General features: G+C 32.6%; 1 protein-coding gene across 1 annotated transcript; it reads right to left on the reverse strand.

The window, feature by feature from the left end:
- Positions 1-21602: 21602 nt before the first annotated feature.
- On the reverse strand, positions 21603-22028 carry LOC135129894 (uncharacterized). The gene has a single exon (XM_064057164.1). The coding sequence runs from the start codon at positions 22026-22028 to the stop codon at positions 21603-21605; it is 426 nt and encodes a 141-aa protein (XP_063913234.1).
- Between the last annotated feature and the right edge of the window lie 861 nt (positions 22029-22889).

Genomic DNA, 22889 nt, shown 5'->3' on the forward strand with positions numbered 1-22889 from the left:
GAAAAATGTAACGAATGAAAAATTATAAAATCGATAACAATATTGAAAAAAATAATGGCAATGAAAAAACGAAAAATTGCAATATAAAATCGAGAAAACGAAAATTAAAAATTCGGGAAAATGAAAAATAAAAATTAAGAACTTGAAAAATTGAGATACCAGAAAATTGGAAAATCGAAAAATAAAAAATGAGAAATTGACAAAACCAAAAAATGGAAAATTAAAGGTAAGATAAAAAAATTGCAAAATTGAGAACTTGCAAATCGAAAAATTGAAAAAACGAAAGAATGAAAAGTTTGGAAGTCGAGAAATTGAAAAGTTGAACAAATTAAATTAAAAAAAGAAGAATTGTGAAACCGGAACATAGAAAAATCGAAAAATTGCAAAGATAAAGAAAATGGTAAAAACAGAAAAGTTATAAGTTAAGAACTTGAAAAATGGAAGGAACAAAAATTTGAAAAATCAAAAAATAGTAAAATTGGGAAATTTAAAATAAAAATCAATAACTTGAAAAACTAAAGACACAAAAAATTGAAAAATCAGAAAATTATAAAATTGAGAAATTTAAAAATAAAAATCAAGAACCTAAAAAACTAAAGAAATGAAAAATTGATGGATGGAAAAATTAAAAATCGAGAAACGATAAACTGTGAAATCGAAAAATTGGAAAATTTTAAAATAAATAAAGCTGAAAAAACGAATAATTATTACGAAACCAACACTTCAAAAAATGAAAACTCATACCAAAAAATTGGCCGAAAGTAAATAATACCAGATTTTTCGAAAATTTAGCAAATTTTATTTGTTATGATTACGCTTAAGTACATTGATAAACTAGAAGTATAGAGTCATGTCATAATATTTTGCCTATTTCAGAAAGGATTTATTTGGAAAAATTCGAATTAACGATTTATCATGCCTTAAAAAGTAAAAATTTTGATTTATTTTCCAAAAATTTGGATTTTTAGTGTAAAAATTATAGGCCGCTTCATAAACCACATGTGCAGGAGTACATTATTTTATAAAATTTAAATAGTATTTATGTACTAATGTGAATTTTGAAAATGATGCCATTTCATTGTTTAATGAATTAAATTATTAATAAGAGAATTTTTATTGTCTAAAAAAGTGAATCTTAAAAATGTTTGTGATTATCTGCTAAAGTTTGGGAGATCCAGCAATCTAAATGCGCTCGTATTGTAAAGGTGTGTTTTTTTTTTAAACTGAAATTTAAAATGCGAGCGCAACGAGCACTTTAGGGTGTAATTTAAAAAAATACATTTTATCCATTGTTTCTTAATATAGAAGTCTTCTTTTCCCAAAAAGAAGCTGACATGTTTAACTATCCTGTTGTTGAAAGAAAACTTTATATATTAAAAAAAATTAAGCCCCACCCACCCGCCCCGATCTCAATTGTGATGAGTTTTTCTTCCTAATCAGACCGAAGGGCGGAGTTTAATTGTAACATCAATATTTCTCTAGAAAATTTTACCCTTCTAAAACCATATTTCATATGGTAATTTCTTGTAGAGAAATGAGGATTTTGCAAACTAAACTCCGCCCTTCAGCTCATGATGAGTAAAGCATTCATCACAATTGAGAACTGGGTGGGTGGGGCCTATATTTTGTCCATTTTTTCTTAACATATGAAGTCTTCGTTTTCCAACAAGAAATTGAAAATATGTATAACTTTCCTGTTTTTGAAAGAAAACTCTATATAGTAAAAAAAAAAACACAAGTGTAGGAGCATATTTTTGTATAACATGCAACTCATTTTAAAATACCGTTCATTGAGGTGACGTCATCAAATTGTTGTTGGGGACGATTAGCAAAATTTTGAATAGCATTTAACCATCTACATGATATTTCTAACATACATACAAAATTTGACAACAATCGGTCCAGCACTTTTGGAGATTACGTGTGTAATAAAAATGGGTACAGATAGACAGACGGAAATGGGAGACTACTTTTATCGTACTCTAGGGGTCATGAAACCTCGAGAAAATATAAAAGTTAACATTCATTAGCTTACACTCGGGAAGTAAAAAAAGAGATCGAAAGAAGAAGAAAATCGGTAGATCTGGTGACGCAGCTGGACATAATTCTAACCTTCAATTCACCGATATAATACGAAAAGAAAGAAAAGGGATAAACCCCGCCCACCCACCCCATCTCAATTATGATTAATTTTTTTATTCGCCGTTAGACAGGGAGTGGAGCTTAATTGAAAAATTCATATTTCCCTACAAGCAATTATCATGTGAAACGTGTTTTAATCGTGTTATTGAAAGAAAACTACATGTATTAAGAAAACAAAATAAAAATTTAATGATTATCCAAATTATGGACAAAAACGTTTTACCATCTACACGATATTCCTAATATACACATAAAATTTGACTACAATCGGTCCAGTAGATTCGGGGATTATCTGTCTAATAAAAATCAGGACAGACGTCAGATAGACAGACAGACGGAAACGGGAGACCTATCTTTTCGTGCTCTAGGATTGATAATTGATAATTGATAATTGAATTTTATTGGTGTATAGTACATAAACATGTTTTACATAAGTCACGAATAGAAATTATAAAGTCAGATACACCACATTAAACATCTTAAGATAAATTACAAATACAAGGGATCTAAGTAACTTAAACATATTAAAGTAAACACAATATATATCAAGAATAATTATGGAACTGAAAGAGATGGACTACTCTCATCGGTTAGAAAATCAGTGTAGTTATCAAATATGCTTTCAGTCTAGGTTTAAAGCGGATAAGTGGCATCGGATCATGAAACGTCGAGAAAACATAAAAGTAGCTAGCTAGTACTCCACTGGAATCGATTACAATAAACATACAAATACAAACAACAATTAATATTTTGAGAATGTACGAACAGACACTTCAGTTAAATGTATTGCCATACAACACATGGGAATACGACTTTGTTCGATGTTTGTCGACTCCTGATTTTAAATTTTGTTTAAGTAAAAACTGTAACTAATTCCGACGTAGTATGCACCAATTGGAAATATTGGTAATATGAAGAAGAGTGACAACAAATCAGCACCTGAATCCTGAATATATTTCGAACTAAAGCTGTTTCACTAACCGTTCTTCTCTGCATCTGCTTTGATATCTTTATGGTATTTATGAGCCAATCACTCTGTTTATTCCAAGGAAAAATACGCAATTATCGTCTTAATAAAGCGATTTAAATACCAACAATCTTCTCAAGAGCATTTCATATGTCGCGATTATCATAGAAATTAAATACAAACGCAATAACATTCCGGCGAGTGAATCCGCTGATGTGCAAATGTGGCAAAATAGCAAGTTTCGTAGTGACAAACAGTGCCGTGTGTAACATCACATAAGTCACAAACAGTGGGAGCCTTTTGCTTGTCCAACAGGACATTAATATGCGTTTAAACAGTCGTTTCTTATATGCGCCTCCGTCGGTCGCGTAAATTCATCCTTTCTTCATCTCCCGTCCGCATTTCGCGATTTTTTTATTTGCCTTTCGGTAAACGTAAATTACTACCACCACACCATACCAGCAGCGGATATTTATTACCTGTACGCTGCTACAATGCTGAATAATTTATAAGGTGAGATCTGACAAACGCAAATTTTAAAAACTCGGAGAATGTTCCTATTTACCTACTCGAATGTTTTCGTTCTTTGCGACTGTTTTAATCATCTTCTTTTTCCGTTTGATGTATTGGGGGCTTTTGCAAGATAGTGGCGGTAATCGCCGCATTGGAGTGGCTATTTAGCTGAATTCCAGGTTTTATTATCGTATTTTAACATTATTCTAATTCACTTAATCTTTAGAATGCTCATGAAGACGATTTTTTGTGGCAAAATGAAAATCAATTCCAATACGTGTACACAAAGTTTTTCTCGTGCCGCCAATCACCAAAATGATTTGAACTATTTTGAAATGTGTATTACGAACGTCAAAACAAACCTGTCAAATGTGTCAAAAATTGAATTGTCAGCTTTGCGGATTAATTTCTTTTTAAATAGACACGAAAATACGCCAGAGCATTAGGAGTTGCAGTGTTATCGAGCATCTGTGAACGCTACTGCAATACATTTGACCTTCAAAAATTGTAAATTATCAGAAAAGTGTTTAAGGGCTTTGTCATGAATTAGTTACACCTTGAAAAGTCGAAGAGTTGAACAGAATAAATCATCTGGTCTGTTTTGCAAAGAAACAATAATTTTTCAAATAATCAAATCCAAAAAGTGAGGTTGAAGTTGTCGAAACCAATGAACAAGTAATTAATTGAAAAATTACATTTTTGTAGGTACTCTAAAGGTAAAAATTGTGAAAAATCACGTAATGGACAATGACAGAGCAAGTCTTATCACAATAAAGAGCAGTACCACCGTTTTAAAATGGCAATGAGTAGTTTTTGCATTAAATAATTTTGCTAAAGTTGTGATCCCGCGAAAGTACAGTTTGTAAAGTGTAAGGAATCGTCAAAATATTGTGCAGACGTGGTTTGTAACCAGGTGCTTTTCTCTTGAAAAAACACAACTGGAATCCTTGATCTGCGTCTCTACAATAGGTGAAAACTGGCATGTCCAAGCATTACCTTCAGCTTTGCATTTTCTAGATATCTGAAACATGCCAGATCTGTGCAACAAGAATGTCAAAGAAATTCTACTCAAAATTTCTATAATAAAAAAGATGAAAAAAGCAATAAAATTTCAGAAGCATATTATCCGTTCACGATCTTTACATAGTAGGGTTGGCCATGAAAATCTAGTGAGTTTGTTGGTATTCGATGCAGAAGAATAAAAATGTCCTGAACTTTTTTCGTTAGGTTATGTTTTATTAAAGTAAAGACTAAAAAATATGCCAGAAATAATAAACATTGTTGCCGATATTTTCAGTTTTCAGTAGCAATGACCAAATTAACGGTATCCATTTCTTAGAAAGCATAAAACTTTAGGTTATTTAAAACAGTTATTTAGCGTTTTGCAAGTGTTTATTTCATATGTAAGGAACAAACACTAAAATTTCACTTAAACATTGTTTTTATATGAATGGGGGTTCTACATACGACTATTGTCGCATGCCACATTTAGAATCTCATTCTCAATCATTAGTTCGTTCTGCTCGCCCATTCTTCTAAGAAATGTAAATTTCGACCTTTGTGAACAGCTTATTTCCATATCTTCCAACTTCTTTTTTCACTTGTCTAATATTACTAAAAGCGTTGGTAAAAAACAACAACCTTGCTCTAGTGCTTTGATGGGTTTAGATCTTCTGAAACATTTTTCCGGCCTTAAATTTAATGCTTTATCTATATAGCTATTACTAATGCTTACGTGCTCTTTATTTGCTTTTACTAAGTACTTCCAAACGCTTATTAATAAGAACGTTACTATACGTCTTCTCCAGGTCCATGAAGAGTTACAAAAAAAAAGAAAATGCTTAAAATTTGGTGCAAAGTAACAACGTGGATGATCTAACTAAAATTATGCTTATTTTGTTGTCGTCAGGTAGTTTTTCACATACTGCTTTGGCAAATTTAGAACGAAAGATGCGTAAAAATATCACCCCCCGACAAGCTTCAATTCACTCCATTTCCATTATTTCGCTATGAAAATCTGTATCATCACCGTCATTTTCAAATTCAGATTCTGAATCAGATTCACCTAGCGAAATAATGAAAGGAGGTATAGATTGGTACGAAAGATTTCCCATATTTTTTTCCCAATCTGCCAAAATTAGTTTTTCACAATGTTTACAAAAATTTTGCCACATGCTTGGAGTACATTTAGAAAGCCCCTCAAGCCATAAATTCTCCATCCTATTTTTTAATGAAGGTTTAGAATTTATATGCTTGTTGTAATAGTTTTTACAAAATCCCCACCCCATTTCAATTGGATTATATTGACAATGGTACGGAGGTAATCTAAGAACTTCATAGCCACTTTCTCTTAATGTCTCGTCTACCAAATATCTTTTTTTTCTTTTGTTTCTGAAGGGTTTAATTAAATCCCACAACTGTTTCTTCGAAAAATTTTTGTCAAATTCAAGACTATGTTTAAAGAGCCATTTCTGCATTTCACATTTTTTACTAGAAAAAGTGGGTGATTTATCCAACTGAACCGAATGATACGATGCATTGTCTAAAACCACCACACATTTTTGGTTCAACTTTGCCAAAGCAGGAATGAGCTAATTAACCACCCAATTTTGAAAAATTGTCCCGTCCATCGTTTTATGATAGTCTCTATCGTTATTTTTTTAATTTTACAAATTGTTACAACCATCCAAGAACCCTGTTGTACAACCCGCGTGGAGAATAGTAAATCTTGATCCTTCACTTTTTATTTTGGTGGGATTGCTTTTTAGATCAGTATCGTGCACCCAGCGACGAATGGACGAACCATTTTCATAGATCCATGTTTCATCCAAATACACGAAAGTCAAATTTTCACAAGAATTTAGAAACTGTAAATATGTTCTCAAAAAAGTAATTTTGGCTGCAACGACATATTTTTGTTCACATAGAATTTTGCGACCATTTACTTCCTTGTGTTTATAACCCATTGACTTATGAATTTTGTATAATATGGTTCGCCCTCCTTTAAATTCCAACTGTTCCCTAGAATATGCCAAAATGTATTTACAGTGAAATATTCGTTTTTTTCATTAAGTTGCCGAATTTGTCGTTGCAGGTCTTTCCGAAACGAAATTTGTAAATAAGTCCGTTGGTTTTCGCTTGCCAGATAGTGATGTTTTTAAAATTTGGTCCCCTGTTGATAAAATTTTCGCCACAGTTGATGTTCCCACCCATGTGAAAAAAAAAATTAAAATAGTTATTTATGTACCAAGGGCACAAAGAAGATGTTTATATTCGAGGGCAACGTTTACAAAATCGAGGGCCTCTGGCCGAGATTTTGTAAGTTGCCCGAGATTTATAAACATCAAGTTGTGCCCGTGGTGCATACAAACTTTTATTTTTCACGAGAAAATCTAAAAAAAAGACTAATTTATATAATTAATTCGTAAAAAAAAAAATTACGTGGCGTTGATTTTGTTGTCAAGGAGATTCTATGTTTATTGCAAACACGGCGTCTATTCACGGTGTCAACACGTATATTTTCGACCGCGGAAATGAATGAGGAAAATTGTGAAATTCCAGAAAACATTGTGAAGAAAGCGCAAAAAGCCAATGAAAATGTGTTACCTGGAACATCAGGATTCATATATGAAAAAGAATACAAAATTTTCCTTAATTGGAAGATTAAGAAGTGGCTTACTTCCAAGAATTGGTGAGTTATTCTGTTTATAAAATAATTATTTAACTGTGTTCTTCATTTTTAGCCAGAAAAATATTCACCCAGTTCCTTATGGTGAAAATACTCGATGGTCAAGACAACTTTAAGAGTAAACGACAACATAGACATTTCTAATTATCATCGTTTGACATATTTCTATAAAAAACCCGAAAGGTTATGTGGCAAAAAAATCCCGAGTTTTGGCTGGCGAACAATTCATGCAATTTCTAAAAGATGCTTCCGACAACAGATATTTACTTCAGAAGGTAAACTAAGTTATTTTTTGATGATTGTAATTAATTTAAATACGAATGTTTTATGCTGTAAATGTAGTTGGAGGATGAGTGAACACAATTCAAAATTTTTATATAATACGTTATTCGGTGCTAGCAGAATGGAAGCAGTGGCAGAAATAATTCCAATAGAGGCACCTCCGAAAAGTTTAAGTTTACCTGAATAGTTTGGTATGAATAGCAAGTTTGTAAATTGTAATTTGTATCTTCGTTATTATAAAATTGTCAAAAAATAAATAAGTAGTTAAAAATAAACAATAAATTTTTTAAATTTTTGTTTAATTCGGTTTAGCAAAATAGGGCATAATGAGAGGGCGTAATAACTCTTTATGCCCGCTCATTGTGCCCCGGATATAAAATGCCGCTTTACGTCTATCAAATCATGGATATAAAACAAACATTATATACGAGTGAAAAATAAAATATTTTACAGTGTATTTTTACATTACAGAAAATATGCTCGAGACCCTCATAGTTACTTCTTCGAAAGAAAGATCGGGCCTGTCTTTTCGAAACTGCAAAAAACATCTTTTTTCTTCAAACGTCAGAAATACGGGTCATTGCATACCTCAATTGATAAATACAAAGTCCCACTTCACTGCCTTGACAGAAAAAAAAATTCTGCTTTGGCTGCAATAATTTTTTGCTGCCGCTAATCAACCAATGAAATTTAAGCCTAGCCGTCTTATGTGTTGATGTTGATGTTCTCACTGTCACTAGTGTTTTGTGCTGCCAATGTCAATCACAGACGACTGTCATATGTCATTTGTCACAATTCAGTCGCTCAGAGTCGAAGATTCGAATTATAACTGTCTCCGAAATTAACCAATTATCATGCACAATCAAGAATAGTCTTATAATAATATGAAATTAATAAATAAGAAAATTTATAATTTGCTGAAATCATTGAAAGTTTTGCTATTATTAACATTTTATAATTAGTTACAGTCATGTTTTTTTTGCTCAAGACATCATTAGAAAATATCGTGAAAAAAAGTGAGGTTATAAGAAGTAAAAACATTTAAAATACTGTAAAATGATAATAGGTATTTGTAGAAGTACGTGATGGAATCAAAGGTATTTTGATTGCTAGAACTTGTCCTCTACAGATTTTAAAGGTGGCATTTTTAGGTGAAGGTTGTTTTAAATAGCTCGAATTGGAATATTAAACAAGAAGAAAAGGCCTTTCGGTGAGTAAATTTGCCACTGACCTATTTTCACATCAAAGTGAAAAACTATATCCATATTGAAAGAAAAAATTGACAAGGTTATAGAGTATAGTGACTCCAATTTTGCTGCCTAGGCTGTTTTCGCATTTTTTCTGCCGGTCATCAGCGGCAGAAAAAGTGAGGGGTAGGTACCTACCTGTTTGGTGATTATTATTTATGATCAAGTAAGGGAAGTAGGGGCTTGTTGTAACAGGGGTAAGTTGTAACATTAAATTTTAACCCGGAATTTAAATTCTTTAACGTCAGGTTTTTAACTTATTTTAATTCCTGCACCATAAGACATCATGTCATCACAACCATTGTTCCTCCAGCCAGCGCAGTGAGTGGATGTGTGCACGTGTTACATTTTGGCCAAGTAATGTAAAATATTGGTTTAGTAAAACTTGGTTTTTCGTATCTGTTATTAATTAATTTTAAACTTTTAGTTTTGCATGTGTTCAGTCCAGTGGGGGAATAGTTAGACTATCGATAGATACTTTTATAATGGTCAAACAGCTAGTAGATACCAAATTATATTCGTTTTCCTAAAAACTGTTACCCTCGTTCCCCTATCTGAATTTTTTAGACCTTAGAATACAAGTTGCAAACATGCGGAAATAATTTAACCCAACTTCATCCAGAATCAATATAAAGATGTCAGTGGTTTCATTTCCAACGTAAAGAAAGTATATTTAAAAGCTCATTTGAGGATCCAAGCCTTCCCGGAAGCCTTACCGGATTCCAGAACCTGTTATGACAGGATGAGGTCTATGTATTGAAACGGGAATATATTATTGCGGTGATTTTGACGATATAAAATAGGTTCGTTTATTGCTACTCATAATTTTGTTGTGTAATTCTAAATTAAATAACACACTTTAGTTATTACGAAATTTGACTCCACGGTGTCGAAACGTATTGCCGCTGCTCAATACGATCTCCAAAAAAAGCATCTCAAATATAATTTAACTTATATAGAAACCCATTTTACCATCTTAAAAACAAGTATAACCCGTTTAGAGACCATTGGGCTGACCTGAAGTCAGTCTGTGGATATAGTAGAGTAATTGTATAAAGATTGGAAGATACCCCAGGGAGAGTAGGTGAAATGGTATTTAAAACGCTGCAAGATACTTTACAAAAAATACTGGGTATCAAGAACTTAAACTTGTCAGCAAAGTATTAGACGGAGAAAATGAAGAAAAAGATTTAAAAATGAAACCCATTGCAATTTCTAATTTTAAATATTCGTGTGATATTGAGAGATCCTTCTCTAGGTATAAAAATGTCTTAACATTAGACATCGAAAATTTAGAAAAATATCTAATTTGTTATGCAAATTCTAACGAAGATTAGGATCTCTGATTTATGTAAAATAATAAAATAAATGTAGATCTCAAAGAAAATCAGACGTTGTGTAAAGTTTATTTTGCCAAAACCTCGCCTAATGCGCCTATTTTGCCATTTTCTGTCCCAAATCCCCTGTTATTATCGTCTATTTTAGGGCCTATTTTGTCTTTTTTTAGCCTAAAATCAGCTCTTTACAGTTAGGTATTATACGATAATTAACTCTTTGGAAATATTTGACTTGTGGACTCAGTTATTCGTCTTTTAATTAGAAATAAATACTTATCACTTAGGTATTTATCATGAATAATTATATAAGAAAACAACAATGTTTTATAAACGTCACGCAAAATCAAGTTTGAGGATAATGAAAGTGTCTTTGTTTGCTTACATGATTTTTTTTTATTTTATATTTGTTTTTAACACATTTAACGCATCTATATTCACGTACCAAAATAATCTTCAACAGTAGTAGCTGAATGATTGTCCTTATTTAATAGGCTATACTTTTAATAACAATCTCGAAAATATTTTTCGTTGTCGAAAATTGTGTCACGCATCGATGAGTACCTATATATATTCCGACGGTTCTGATCGGTGAGCGAACAGGACGGATTTTATAGTTTTAAAATTTTCCGTGCCGCTGTGGTACCTATAATATACTATACACCAATTCTTGGTTTTACTCCTGGTGTAATTTTGTGAAATAAAAACTGAACTCTTTCATCCAATTTAAATTTGTATTTACGTACTCTAAAAAGTCAAAATTTAAGAATATTGTTGTAGTTTTATTTGTTCAACTAATATTTAACGAGAACCTTGGTAACTTTTGTTAAAATGGCGAATTTTGACTTTCGTTATTGGGAAATTTTAAAATTTGTTTTTTCTAGCCAAATAAAAAAAATATAATCATAAATATAAAAACATCTACATTTTTCTTTGTCTGGAGAAAAATTTTATTTAAAGAAAATCACGCATTTAGCGAACCGTTTAGCGACGTCTGCGGTATTTTAATTATAAGTATGTTAAAAATTTAGTCGCAATCAAATATTTAATTAAGATTCTGTAAACCGGGTCTAAGAATTTTAGACTATAAACTAAATTTAAGCTCGAGAAGTATTGTAAAAGAGTCCATTTAACGACTGACAAATTTCATATTTTTTCGACATCCCCTAAGTGCTAGAACATGAAAAAGTATGTCTATGGTTTCAATATGTTTGTTGTGTGTATATTTATCTGTCGTCTACCTGGGAAAACATGGCTATACTTTAAGGGCGATGCAATGATTATTTTGTACGTCATTAAATTATAATCAACGTTTGTTGATCTTCACCATCATTAATAACGTCATCTCAAAATTTTGTTTATCAAATTTTATTTAAAATGTGCAAAATATTATGTGTCTGATCTTGTGATTTACACCCATTCATATTTTTAACACCAAATAAGTATTTGTAAAAAGTAAAAGATTTCCAATTTATCTTTCTTATAGAAAATCCATTTGATGCAATACGTGTAATTTACTAATTCATCTATATTTTTTTTAAATTTCTCTTCAAAGAAATCTGTATGAGAAATCTAAAAGCTAGGAAAACACTGTGTAAACTCTTTAGACTAATTTTTTAACTTACCTTGTTAAGAAAAAGAAATAAATACTACCATTTTTTTTTTCAGAGAAATTTGGCTCAATTTGCTAATAGGTAACCGATTTAACGATTTTATTAAGATTGCTTAATTTTTGTCTAGGCAAATATTTTATATGTTTTCGGTGTTGTTGGAATAATCGTTATATCCTTATATCAAATAGAATACCCTATATTGCATCATCTTAAACTGTTTTTGGTTCTCTCTCTTTTTTGTTGAGTATTTACAGTTTTGGAAATTTCATTCTACCCTATAAAATTTTATTGGCAATAACGAGACGGACAGTAGTACAATAGCAAGAGATATTTAAAAAACAACATACTTCGAAATTGAAGAATTAACTTCGTAATTCTGATGTGTTTTAATGTGAATTTAATTTAGAGACTAAAATTCCGTTAAAAATGGTGTAAATGATATCTGTCGAAATTAAAAAGTGATGTTGTGGATTTTATTCGAGCAAATTGTTATTGAATTATTAATAACTAATTATTATTTAACTGTCTATTAAACGATGTTATTAATGTCACATCCGCGTTCATGACATCTACTCCATGGTGGCTTTTTATGCAGTTAAATATTTTAGACGCTTTTTATTTTCAAGCACTACCAATACCTTTTTAAAGTCAAACATCTCGAAAACTACCATAAAAAATATGTATCCATTTTTTGAAAGATTGCTTATCATTTCAATTCTTATTTCAAAATCACCCGTCTGTGAATTAACGAATCTACAGCCAGTCCGTCCCTGCCTAACACTAAGAAGCACACTTTTTTGGCGCCTAGTGCTTAATTGAAGAGAAATGCGAGACCATGGTAGGTATTAAAACGTCCTAACAGCTGCACCTCTCACCGAATATTTTGCATTCTATCCCAGTGGCGGCTCGTCAGATGAGGCAAGTGAGGCGGCGCCTCACAGCATAATATCTTAAGAACAGATTGACTTAATTTATAATTAAAAAAGAGTTTTCAATGCATTAGTTACAAAAATATGTTGAAATGGGAAATCTGTACATGATTTTTTATTTTTTACGCTTCCTGCTGACATTTTCCGTTGAATACCGTACGATTTATGCCCCCAGTTGTTTAACTGAAGCGGCCAGAACGTCGGTTCACTTGAACCAGCGAAGCCCAATCACAGACACGGATTTCGATGGCTCAGCTGCTATACTCCTATACATGCGTTCGCTCGGAACTGAGGCGATATCTTCGGTGCTTCTCGGCCAATTTCGGCGTACTCATTAAACCATTTTTCCATTTATTTTACAGAACGGTAGGGTTGAGGGGTGCGTGGGTAATTAGCATGAACGTGAATAAAAACCCACGTGTTGGTGTTTTGTGTAATTGTCTCTTTCATAGGTACAGGTGAGTGAAAAATGAATCCCGAGTACGATATCGTCATGTTGCTTCTTGAAAGGCCGTTTTCACGGCGAACCGGGCTAGGACGTCGGCAAATTTTGCTAAATATCGAGCAGTCAAAACCGTTAATTCATTTAACTTCCATTGATAAGCGACAGAATCGTCAGTACTCCAAGTCATTTAAATCAACTTGGTACCTAGGAAACATATAAATGGCTCTGCCGTAATATTTACACAACATCCCGGGATATAACGATTTAAAGAATTTCATCCGAAGTGCAAAGTTCCATGAAAGTTCCAAAGTACACATTAAAAATTTCATGGGCTTAAAACGTTTAGAAAAGAACACAACAACTATTCCCGAATCCCTCCAAGAAAGTGCTACTTTCAACAAAATTTTGACTTGTAAAAACATTGTTGATTCAATGTGTTATGGGTGTTATTATTATTATTATTATTATTAATATTATTATTATTAGGACCTACCACTGACCCGGGAATGATCGGTATTCAGGCAAGACTTCTATCATTACTAACTAGTAAGACCAAGTAATATTACTATTATTGTCAAACTTCTATCATCGCCTCACCATATCAGACAGTCACGAGCCGCCACTGTTCTATCCTATTAAAATATTACGTCTAAATCTAAAAATTGACACTTGGTACAGGGAAACGACATTTTAGCCCCTGCCGTCATTAAAACACAATCGGCGTAGTTTTCGGGTAATTAGTAAATTTTCCGGCTTTCAAGCATTCTTTTCGACAAGGTGTGACGGATGGATTCCTTTAGACACTTGTTGTGTAAAAACGTTATTATACAATCGTGTGACATAATGTGGAAGATAACATAAGAGTGATGGATGTGTGCCAACGATCAAAATTTTTGTTACATTTTTAACTAATTGCAGTTTGGATGTGACACGTTTGTAAAAGAGACACATAATTTCAGCTCTCAATATATGCAGATTGCTGGAATAGTTTCAATGATTATTATCTTTGCAGACCGAAATAGTTCCAGTGGTGTAGAAATTTGAAAATAATGCAGAAGGAAAACTAAGAATGACAAATCTTATATTTCGCTTTCTACGATGGTAAACCATTTAGTTCTAATTTGTTTTATAAACACTTTTCCGATTCAGGCATTTTATTCACCCACTTGCTCGCCCACTTTCGCTTCACTACAAATTAGAACAGCTAGACTGATGAATAATCAATTACTAAAAGGAATCTTGTAGTATCATTAAACCTAATTCGAATTATAAGGTAAATTAATGAAAATTAATATTATCTGGTAATTTATTGCTTTGTAAACAGATAAGATACGCTATTTTATTTCACTACGATTGGTCAACTGGCGCTGAAAAAAATGGGAGCAGGCGCCTATCACAAACAACTTTTAAAGAAAAAATTGTTATTTTGTTGCGACACTACTACTTTTCTTTTTTACAAATTTAGGCTGGGTTTGTTAATTTGTCTGCTTTTTAGATAGCTTTACATAAGTTTCAAAGCTTATAAATTAGAGTGTGTAAATTAGTAGTGAGTGCTTTCTGCAATGGTTCAAAGTATCTACTGAATATAATGTAATAATTATGTATTTCATCACAATCAGTTGACATCCGGAGTTCCTCAGGGCTCTTATTTGGGACTCTTCATCCCTTTTATCAATGATATTAGAAAGTCAAGGTTTCCAATATTTGCAGATGACCTAAAATTTTACTTGATTATCATTTACCTACTCCAGACGTCCTAAATAATGTCGTCTACTGATACCTTAACAATTGAATTAAATTAAGTAAGACAAAATGTCATACATGTTATAGAGATTCAGGAGTTAGAAATTAAGAGTATTTTTTAACAATATCTAACTCGGTTTAACTTTTAATTTTATCAACCCACAAATAGAAGCAGTCACGGATATTTTGGTTTTCTCCCCAGGACAACAAGATTTGTCAGTCAACTTCTTGGACTTTTCTTCAACTATAGGAGTATTTAAGAAAACACTAAGAAAACTATGCTAACTGAATATGTAGATTTAGTCTTCCTTATATTTGTACAGGATTCGCCCGTGTATTAAATTAAATTAAATTAAATTAAAAAATTAAAAATGTGTGGCCGATAGAATCTTGGCCAAGTGTTTAACAGCCGCTACTTTCACAGAAAGGACTGTTGATTGTATTTCTGTGAGTACTACTATTTTCGAATATCAATGTTTCCTACATTTTAAAAAATGGCCCAGTTAATGAATTATAATATACACTATTTGAAAAACAGATGATTTTTTTAATGACAGTCCCGTTTTGATTTTTTAAAAAATCAGCAAAGCTTACAGCAACTGATCTCATTCATTCAATTCTGGATAGTCATTCCAGCCAAATTTCAGTTACCTTAAAAGATTTTTATGTATAAAAAAAAATTCGTAAATCATTATTTCCGTTCCGTACTTCAGATCATTTTTAACCTTTTGATTTGATTTTTTTAGATGATTCAGGATGCGGTTTAGACTGAATGTGATCATTAACTTTTCTGTAGTTCATCGAAAAAATAATTCTAAGTAATGTAGTCTTTTGGGAAGACAGTTTCAGGTTTTCCTATCAACTTCTGGAATATTTCCGTAGTAGTATACAAAATGTTGCTTCTAGCCCAGGGTATTTGGCACAGGCAAAAATCGCAGAAAAACAACCAAAAAAAAAGGATATGAAACAAATGAAGAAGTTCTAAAATCCTTCAAAAAACTCACATTTTGGACACCCTGAATTGGGTACATGAAAAAACCGTTAAAAATCAGTCATACCAAAATGGATATTTTTATTTCAGCTCCAGACCAAATGGCGCATGCAAAAATCATTGAAAAACGACCAACACAAGGATATGAAGCAACCAAAAAAGAGCCAAAAATCTTATTCAAATGTCTCGGTTTTCGGCACTCCAAAATTGATTTTTATTTTAAAAACCTAGTAACATTATGGAAATTAGTGCTAAAAAGTTATTAAAATTTTTGAAAATGAGGTCAAAGTTTCTAGTACTTGGTAGCACTAAGTTGCTCTTCAGGTAGGTCATCAATCTTTATGGCCAGTGGAGATCTCACCAGATCAGATTTAAGAACAACTGTCAACTACATCCTCAACAAGAAAGGTAACGATGGAAATCGAACGCAAAATTTGAACTACCTGTCTAACTCTTGACCAACTGAGCTATTTAAGTCTTGTCCATTATAAATTTCTGAAAATATTTTCTAACATAATGGGATTGTTATAATTTCCAGGCACTTTTGTTCAATTTTTTGTTGTAAGTCCTTCAGATTTTCAACCGGCATCTGAATGCGAAGAGTTTTATCGTTCGGTCCATGGTTTTTTTTAAATCTTATGAAAAGAAGTCACTGTTCTATGATAGAGGACCAAGTGAAAAATAATACTATACAATAAACAAATTAATTTACCAAGTCGTTTTCTTTTGTGCGCAGTACACTTTCCAATTTTGGATCTTCCTAAGGAGTAAGATGTCTTGTTTTTTCATGTGTTTATGCAATAATTATATAAAAACATTTATAATAAATTTAAAAAATGACAAATACTACAGTAATCAACGTTGTATAACACCATTAGATCATTAAAAACGGGACAACATCTGAACTTCAGCAATTTAAAAACAGTTACAACTCTTTTACTAAAGATAAAAAACTAAATGCAACAAAAAATATCACTGAAGTGACCCAAATGAGAAATCATAATTTTTACACTGAAAATCTCAATTCGACCGTAAATAAAAAACTAACAAAGACAGATTTTTCCGAAGTGAAAAGTATTTCCAGAAATTCCCTAAATATGGGGCTAAATGGGAACAAAAGAGAAGAAAAACAAAATAAAAAATAAAAGAGACAGATGAATTGATTAGCAAATCTTTAGAAACTTTTCAGTCATAAATGGACAAACTAGTTTCACACATTCCTAATGATGAGAAACAAAAATGGAAAGAAGATTTAATTAAAATCATTACTGAAATAGACAGATTAGAAGATGGTGTAAAAATAGTTGCTTTCAAACAAGAATTTGTAGATAATTATATTGCAAGAAAAGCAGCTAATTTGTTTGAATAATTAAATAGATATGACTGGCTGTGGATTAGAGTCCGCTAATCATAAAATAAATGAACTGGAATATAAATTAGACAACGACAATAATTATGATCCTAAGAAATTAGCCGGGTTAAGAAACAAAACAGTAGTAATACCATCAAACATCGATGGTGTAAAGAAAAAAACTCTGAAAATAAAGAAAGAAGTCTTCATTTTCCAAAGTTAATTCATTCGACGCACTGATTTCGAGAAAGCAATAACGTGATTAATCTGATTAGGCTTACATTTTGGGCTGCGAGATTAATTTAAACCTTATAAAAATTGGACGAATTGTACAAGATTATTTTAAAAACATCTGCGGCTACAAATGGCGTTTTCCTTTCTAGCTTAAACCTATTGGAACTGTAATTATTTTATTTCTCTTATTAGTGACAATAATTGTGCTACGTTAATTAAACGGATTTCATTACTGTAAATTTTATTGAAAAATTAAGCGGAGAAAGGTAATGGACAATTAAAGTGACAACGCAGAATCTAAAGATGTTCGTGGCATACTGGTGCCAGTAGAATTAGGCCTCGTGAAACATAGAAAGTGTCCATTGTTGAATAGATCTGTGTCACAGTAAAAGCATACCACGCTGAATTGTTATGGTACCCGTTCATGAAAATATCACTCAATGCAAAGCACCATTTATCGATGGGCTAAAAATTGTACAGATGGTAAACTGATTCATTGCAAAGTATATTGTACACTTACTCAAATATACGGTTTGTTAGGATCATCATTAGCAGACCAGCGGCATTTTCAATTTTGATAGGATCGGTGCATTCTCTGTTGTAGCTGTAACTTCTGCCGGTTCTCTTTTGAACTAGAGAAAAGCCAAATGACCAAACCTAAACCAAAATTTCTGGAAGGCGTAACATTCTTGGACGGAACCGTTTTATGGTTTAATAACTTTCGATGACAATTTACGGAAAAAATAAACAAACTAAACAAAAGTTGACACGACAAAGCCGTCTTAGACAAACATTGAAATAATTAAATTGATCTGTCCCACTGTCCCAGAGTTTTTCAAAATAACGAAACTGTGAATTGTATGCGGATCTTAGTAACACTGTATACTTGAGAAGGAGACTGTGACCAATTTCTTCATCTTTCTTATGAAAAGATCGAGCTACCAAATAAATTTGGCGTGTTGTGAATGTGATTGATGGAATTGTATTTTTTATTGAAGACTAGTTGACCCTCTGAACTTCGTTTCACCTACAATTTAATTTTGAATCTGCAAAACCGAATGCGTTGAAATCTAGCAGATGTTTTAAACATATGATAAGCATAATAATTTTTTATTCAAAATATATTTACTTATTCCCTCCAAAAAATTGATGGCGTCAGCCCAAAATTTTGCCAAATGAATCCTATCTAAAGCGTCCAAAATAGGATGAGACTATACTTGTGATTTATCATTCCATTCATATTTTTTAGTTTTGCTTATAGGGGGTGTTTCAAAAAAATTAATCGCTGAGTCAATTTATTTTATTGATTGAATCAAGAATTGCAAAATTGAATTTTGAAATATTGCAGACGTTTTGAAGTTACTGTTTGACATGGTAGGTTTTTAATCAAAATATATCTGTTTATCAAGCCCAAAAACTTGATGACGTCATCTCTAGATTTTGCCGAATAAATCTAAAATGTGCAAAATATCATCAGTATATTTTCGTAATTTATCATTGCATTCATATTTTTTAGATTTGCTTTTACAGTGACTCAAAAAAATGTATGGATCAGTCAATTTATTTTAGAGAATAACTCAAGTTGCAGAAATGAATACTTTGAGATCTTGCAGACGTTTTAAAATTATTGTAAGCATGGTAAATTTTTAAGAATAGTTATTTACTCCCCCCAAAAAATTGATGGAACAGCTTACTCGATTTTCGCAGATAATTTTGGAAATACAATACAGTTATTTTTAGTATTACACTGCACCAATCCAAGGTGGTATACGTGTTGATCGTAAATGTTGATTAAGTCATCACAAAATTGTGTGAAGAAAAGACTCAACTTGAAAATGCTGAATATGTTTCATTATACTTTTGGTGCGAAGGAAGTTCTGCCGAAACAACGGTAGATCAATTTTTTGACAATGGTTGATATAAATAAAACTCAGTAGATGCTCATACTCGAAATAGGAAGTAGCTACTCGAATATCAAATCAAAATATTTCTAGTTTTTCTATATAATGCTAATACTTCAGTACGTAACAAATGATGCTCAAGTAGCATCTCGATATAACAAAAAAGGAAAACAGTGACAGTGTCCATCAAGGCAAAACTCGATTCACCAAAATATAAGTTAGTATGGGGTAGACACCTTGAGATGGGAATCTCTCTGTTAGAAAAAACGCACTGCACAATTTATGCATAAATAAAAGTCAATTACCTGAAAAATTTTCGATATTCCCGCTCCTAATGTGTTTTTCAAACTGAATGCACCTTTTGACGACGTTCCACGTTCATGAAAGTATCCATGTTTAGTCAAAATTCACTCTTACAAAGATCCTACTCGTTTTCTAAGCTGCTTTACAGACAGCTCAGTTATTTGCCACGCCGATGTTCATTTCTAGATTAAATGCTCACAAAACGCGTAGATGTTCAATTTGTGTCCGGGGAGATACAATGTTTCCAAGTAGGTACTCAGTACATAGAGTAGATGCTCAGGTATATAAGAGTAATAATGAAGTAGGTACTTCGTACTTCGAATATGAGTATCTATTCAGTTTTATTCATACCACCCAATGTCTCGCTTCAACATTTGATTATGTTGATTATGAGCACAACGCTGATCAACTTCTATATCCGAATTACCCATGAAATAATTCATTGCGGATTGACTTCGTGGACCTATGTCAACTTGTCGTCTTCTCGGCATTGTAATGAACTTCATAAAACGACACAGAATTATTTTCACAGTCAATCAAATCTGTAAATTTTGTCTTGAGAATTTTAAAATATTGAAAACTTCAAATTAAATCCTCGAATAACGGTAAAGTTTGAGGTTTTGTCGAAACCAACAAAGTGACTATAGGTAAACACAATGGCAGATCAAAATTAATTAAGACACTTTCGCAATGTGTAACTAAATTCACTTTAACCAAGACTTTTCTTAAAATAAACGACGTTTTTGTTTTACGAAAAAACAAAGAACGACTTGAAACGCAATATACTTTTCACAATCGCACGGAAGAATTAGTTTTGTATGACACGTCAGTTAGACGACAGGTCCGTCAGGAACGCCAACTATTCAACTTAATTCGAAGTGGCGATTCCCATGCAAAATTTTTAGAATTTTTTTATCTTTTAGCTGAGAGTTTGGTCTTGAAATATTTATGGAAATTCAGAGAAGGTTTAAACGGTGAGAAACAAAAATACTAAAAACAGAAATTCTATTTTCCAATACAACAGTTCTGAGCTGTGAAACATTTAATGTCTTTTGTCTTTTTAGAAATAAAAGATTGTCACTTGGTTGTCAAGAAGAAAAGTGCTGTTTTTAGGGTTTTACCGGCAATTATTCGAATTTTTTTCACCTTTTAAACCTTCCCTAGCCCTCCACGGACATTTCAAAACCAAGATAAGATAAATCCGTTCAGCCGTTCTCGAGTTTTAGCGAGACTAACGAACAGCAATTGAATTTTATATATATACTAGCGGAACCCGGCAGACGTTGTCCTGCTTGTGTATATATTTACTTTATATATATGTGGATATAAATGTATGGTCTGGAGCGCAGAATGCGTTGTAGAAAACTGAATAATAAGATAACTCATATTGATCCTATTCCATTTATTTTCATTAGTATACACAATGTACACATTTTTGTATTAGTAATTCACGTGAATGAACAAAATTTTTGACTATTGTATTCGCTATATATGCTAGTCCAAAAGGTATAACGTTATATGACCCTTATAAAAGTAGTTGACCGCAAATAAGTACCCCCTTTGTGTGGTTCGCACTAAGCTTACCGGTTGGCAATAAATCGTCTTCTCAACATTTCTTGCTCATATTTAATAGGGCCGGCTTTCAAAGCGAGTGGTAATTTCGGAACCCTCAGCGGCTGCAGGTAGTAAAGAAATAGTGGAGTGGTGGATTTACATATTTAGTGAAAGCCGCCCCTGAACGAAACCACAACAGCCGGTCGAGCTCCATTGGACACGTTATTTACGACCCTAAAACCTTTTCTATTGTAAACAACTTAACTTCGACACAATGGGATGATTTTATGATGGCCATATAACCTTATAGCTTTTGGTCCACTATAACTGAAACAACTTGAACACATTTTAATCAATACTAACATCTATCGTAACGCTAGTGGGTAAACAATATTTTTGGTTTTTTGATTCGGTGTATAGACGTACAGAGTTTTTGGAATTCCTACTCTGGAGCAAGCAACATACAGTTGACCATGCGAAAAACATGGATTTCCTAAATTTAATCCGGGAACGCGCAGAGACTGCCCTTGGGCTTTGTTGATTGCCATCGCGAAAGCAAGACGCACAGAAAACTGTAGTCGTTTGAATGTAAAGGGTAAATCAGTAGGAACCATTGGAATGCGCGGAATCAGTTTGATTTTTTGGATGGCATTTTCAATAATCTCTAGTAATTCACTCTTTCTTATTACTGAGGATTGTAGACAGTGAACATCACTAATGATTTTATTTTGCGGTCGATACGATTTTTGTTGTAATACCAACGAAAACAATGCTGTCATTGGTGCCGCCATATATCTAATACTTGCTAACTCTTCAGAAGTAACATAGAAACGTTGTTCACGGACAAAGGGAGACGGAAGATATTGTTTTCTGTCTAGAAAAGTACCGAGGGTCTGTGCGCACGTACACAAAATAGAAGCGAACGTATGAAATGTCAAAACACATCTAGTCACGTTATCGACTAAAAATCAAGCAAGTACGAGTATATGAGCAGTACTGTTTGGTACTATAGAGAGACAAAGAGGTCCGATATATTGCTCTGACGTTGTGTTTTCGGACTCTTTTGAGGCCTGATAGCAATATAGTAGTATTAGATATATGGGTGCCGCTGATTCTCTAAGTTCATAATACTTTAACAGAGAGGTTGATGTGCTGCAGTGCCATCTAGTGGCAAGTTACAGCAAAATCGATAACGCGAAAATACTCTCCATGGTCAAATACCAACGTATATCAATTTTCATGAGGATCGGTTGATTGGTACAGAAGTTGATGTGTTGCAGCGCCATCTAGTGGCGAGTTACAGCAAAATGGATAGGGCGAAAATATTCTCCATAGTCAAATGCCAACGTGTACCAATTTTTATGAGAATCGGTTGAACGGTGTAGAAGTTGATGTGCTGTAGCGCCATCTAGTGGCTAGTTACAGCAAAGCGGATACCACAAAAACCTTCTCCATGAAAAACCACTTACATGTGCCAAATTTCATGGTGATCAGTCAAACGATTTCGGAGTCTATCGATCACAGATATATATACCAACATCCATTTTTATATATATAGATAGATAAACTGCACATATTATATAAGTTAAGAATAACAATAAAACTGAATCCGATCTGTAATTTTGGTGCGTCCAGTACTGATGAGAAATTGG

This window comes from Zophobas morio, unplaced genomic scaffold (genome assembly GCF_036711695.1).
Source record: "Zophobas morio isolate AGI-343-1 ecotype UQ-CSIRO unplaced genomic scaffold, CSIRO_AGI_Zmor_V1 ptg000017l, whole genome shotgun sequence".
Lineage (NCBI taxonomy): Eukaryota > Metazoa > Arthropoda > Insecta > Coleoptera > Tenebrionidae > Zophobas > Zophobas morio.

What these genes read in the sequence shown, in the direction of transcription:
- LOC135129894 (XM_064057164.1), bottom strand. Translation starts at nt 22,028, where the DNA reads ATGGCGGCACCAATGACAGCATTGTTTTCGTTGGTATTACAACAAAAA.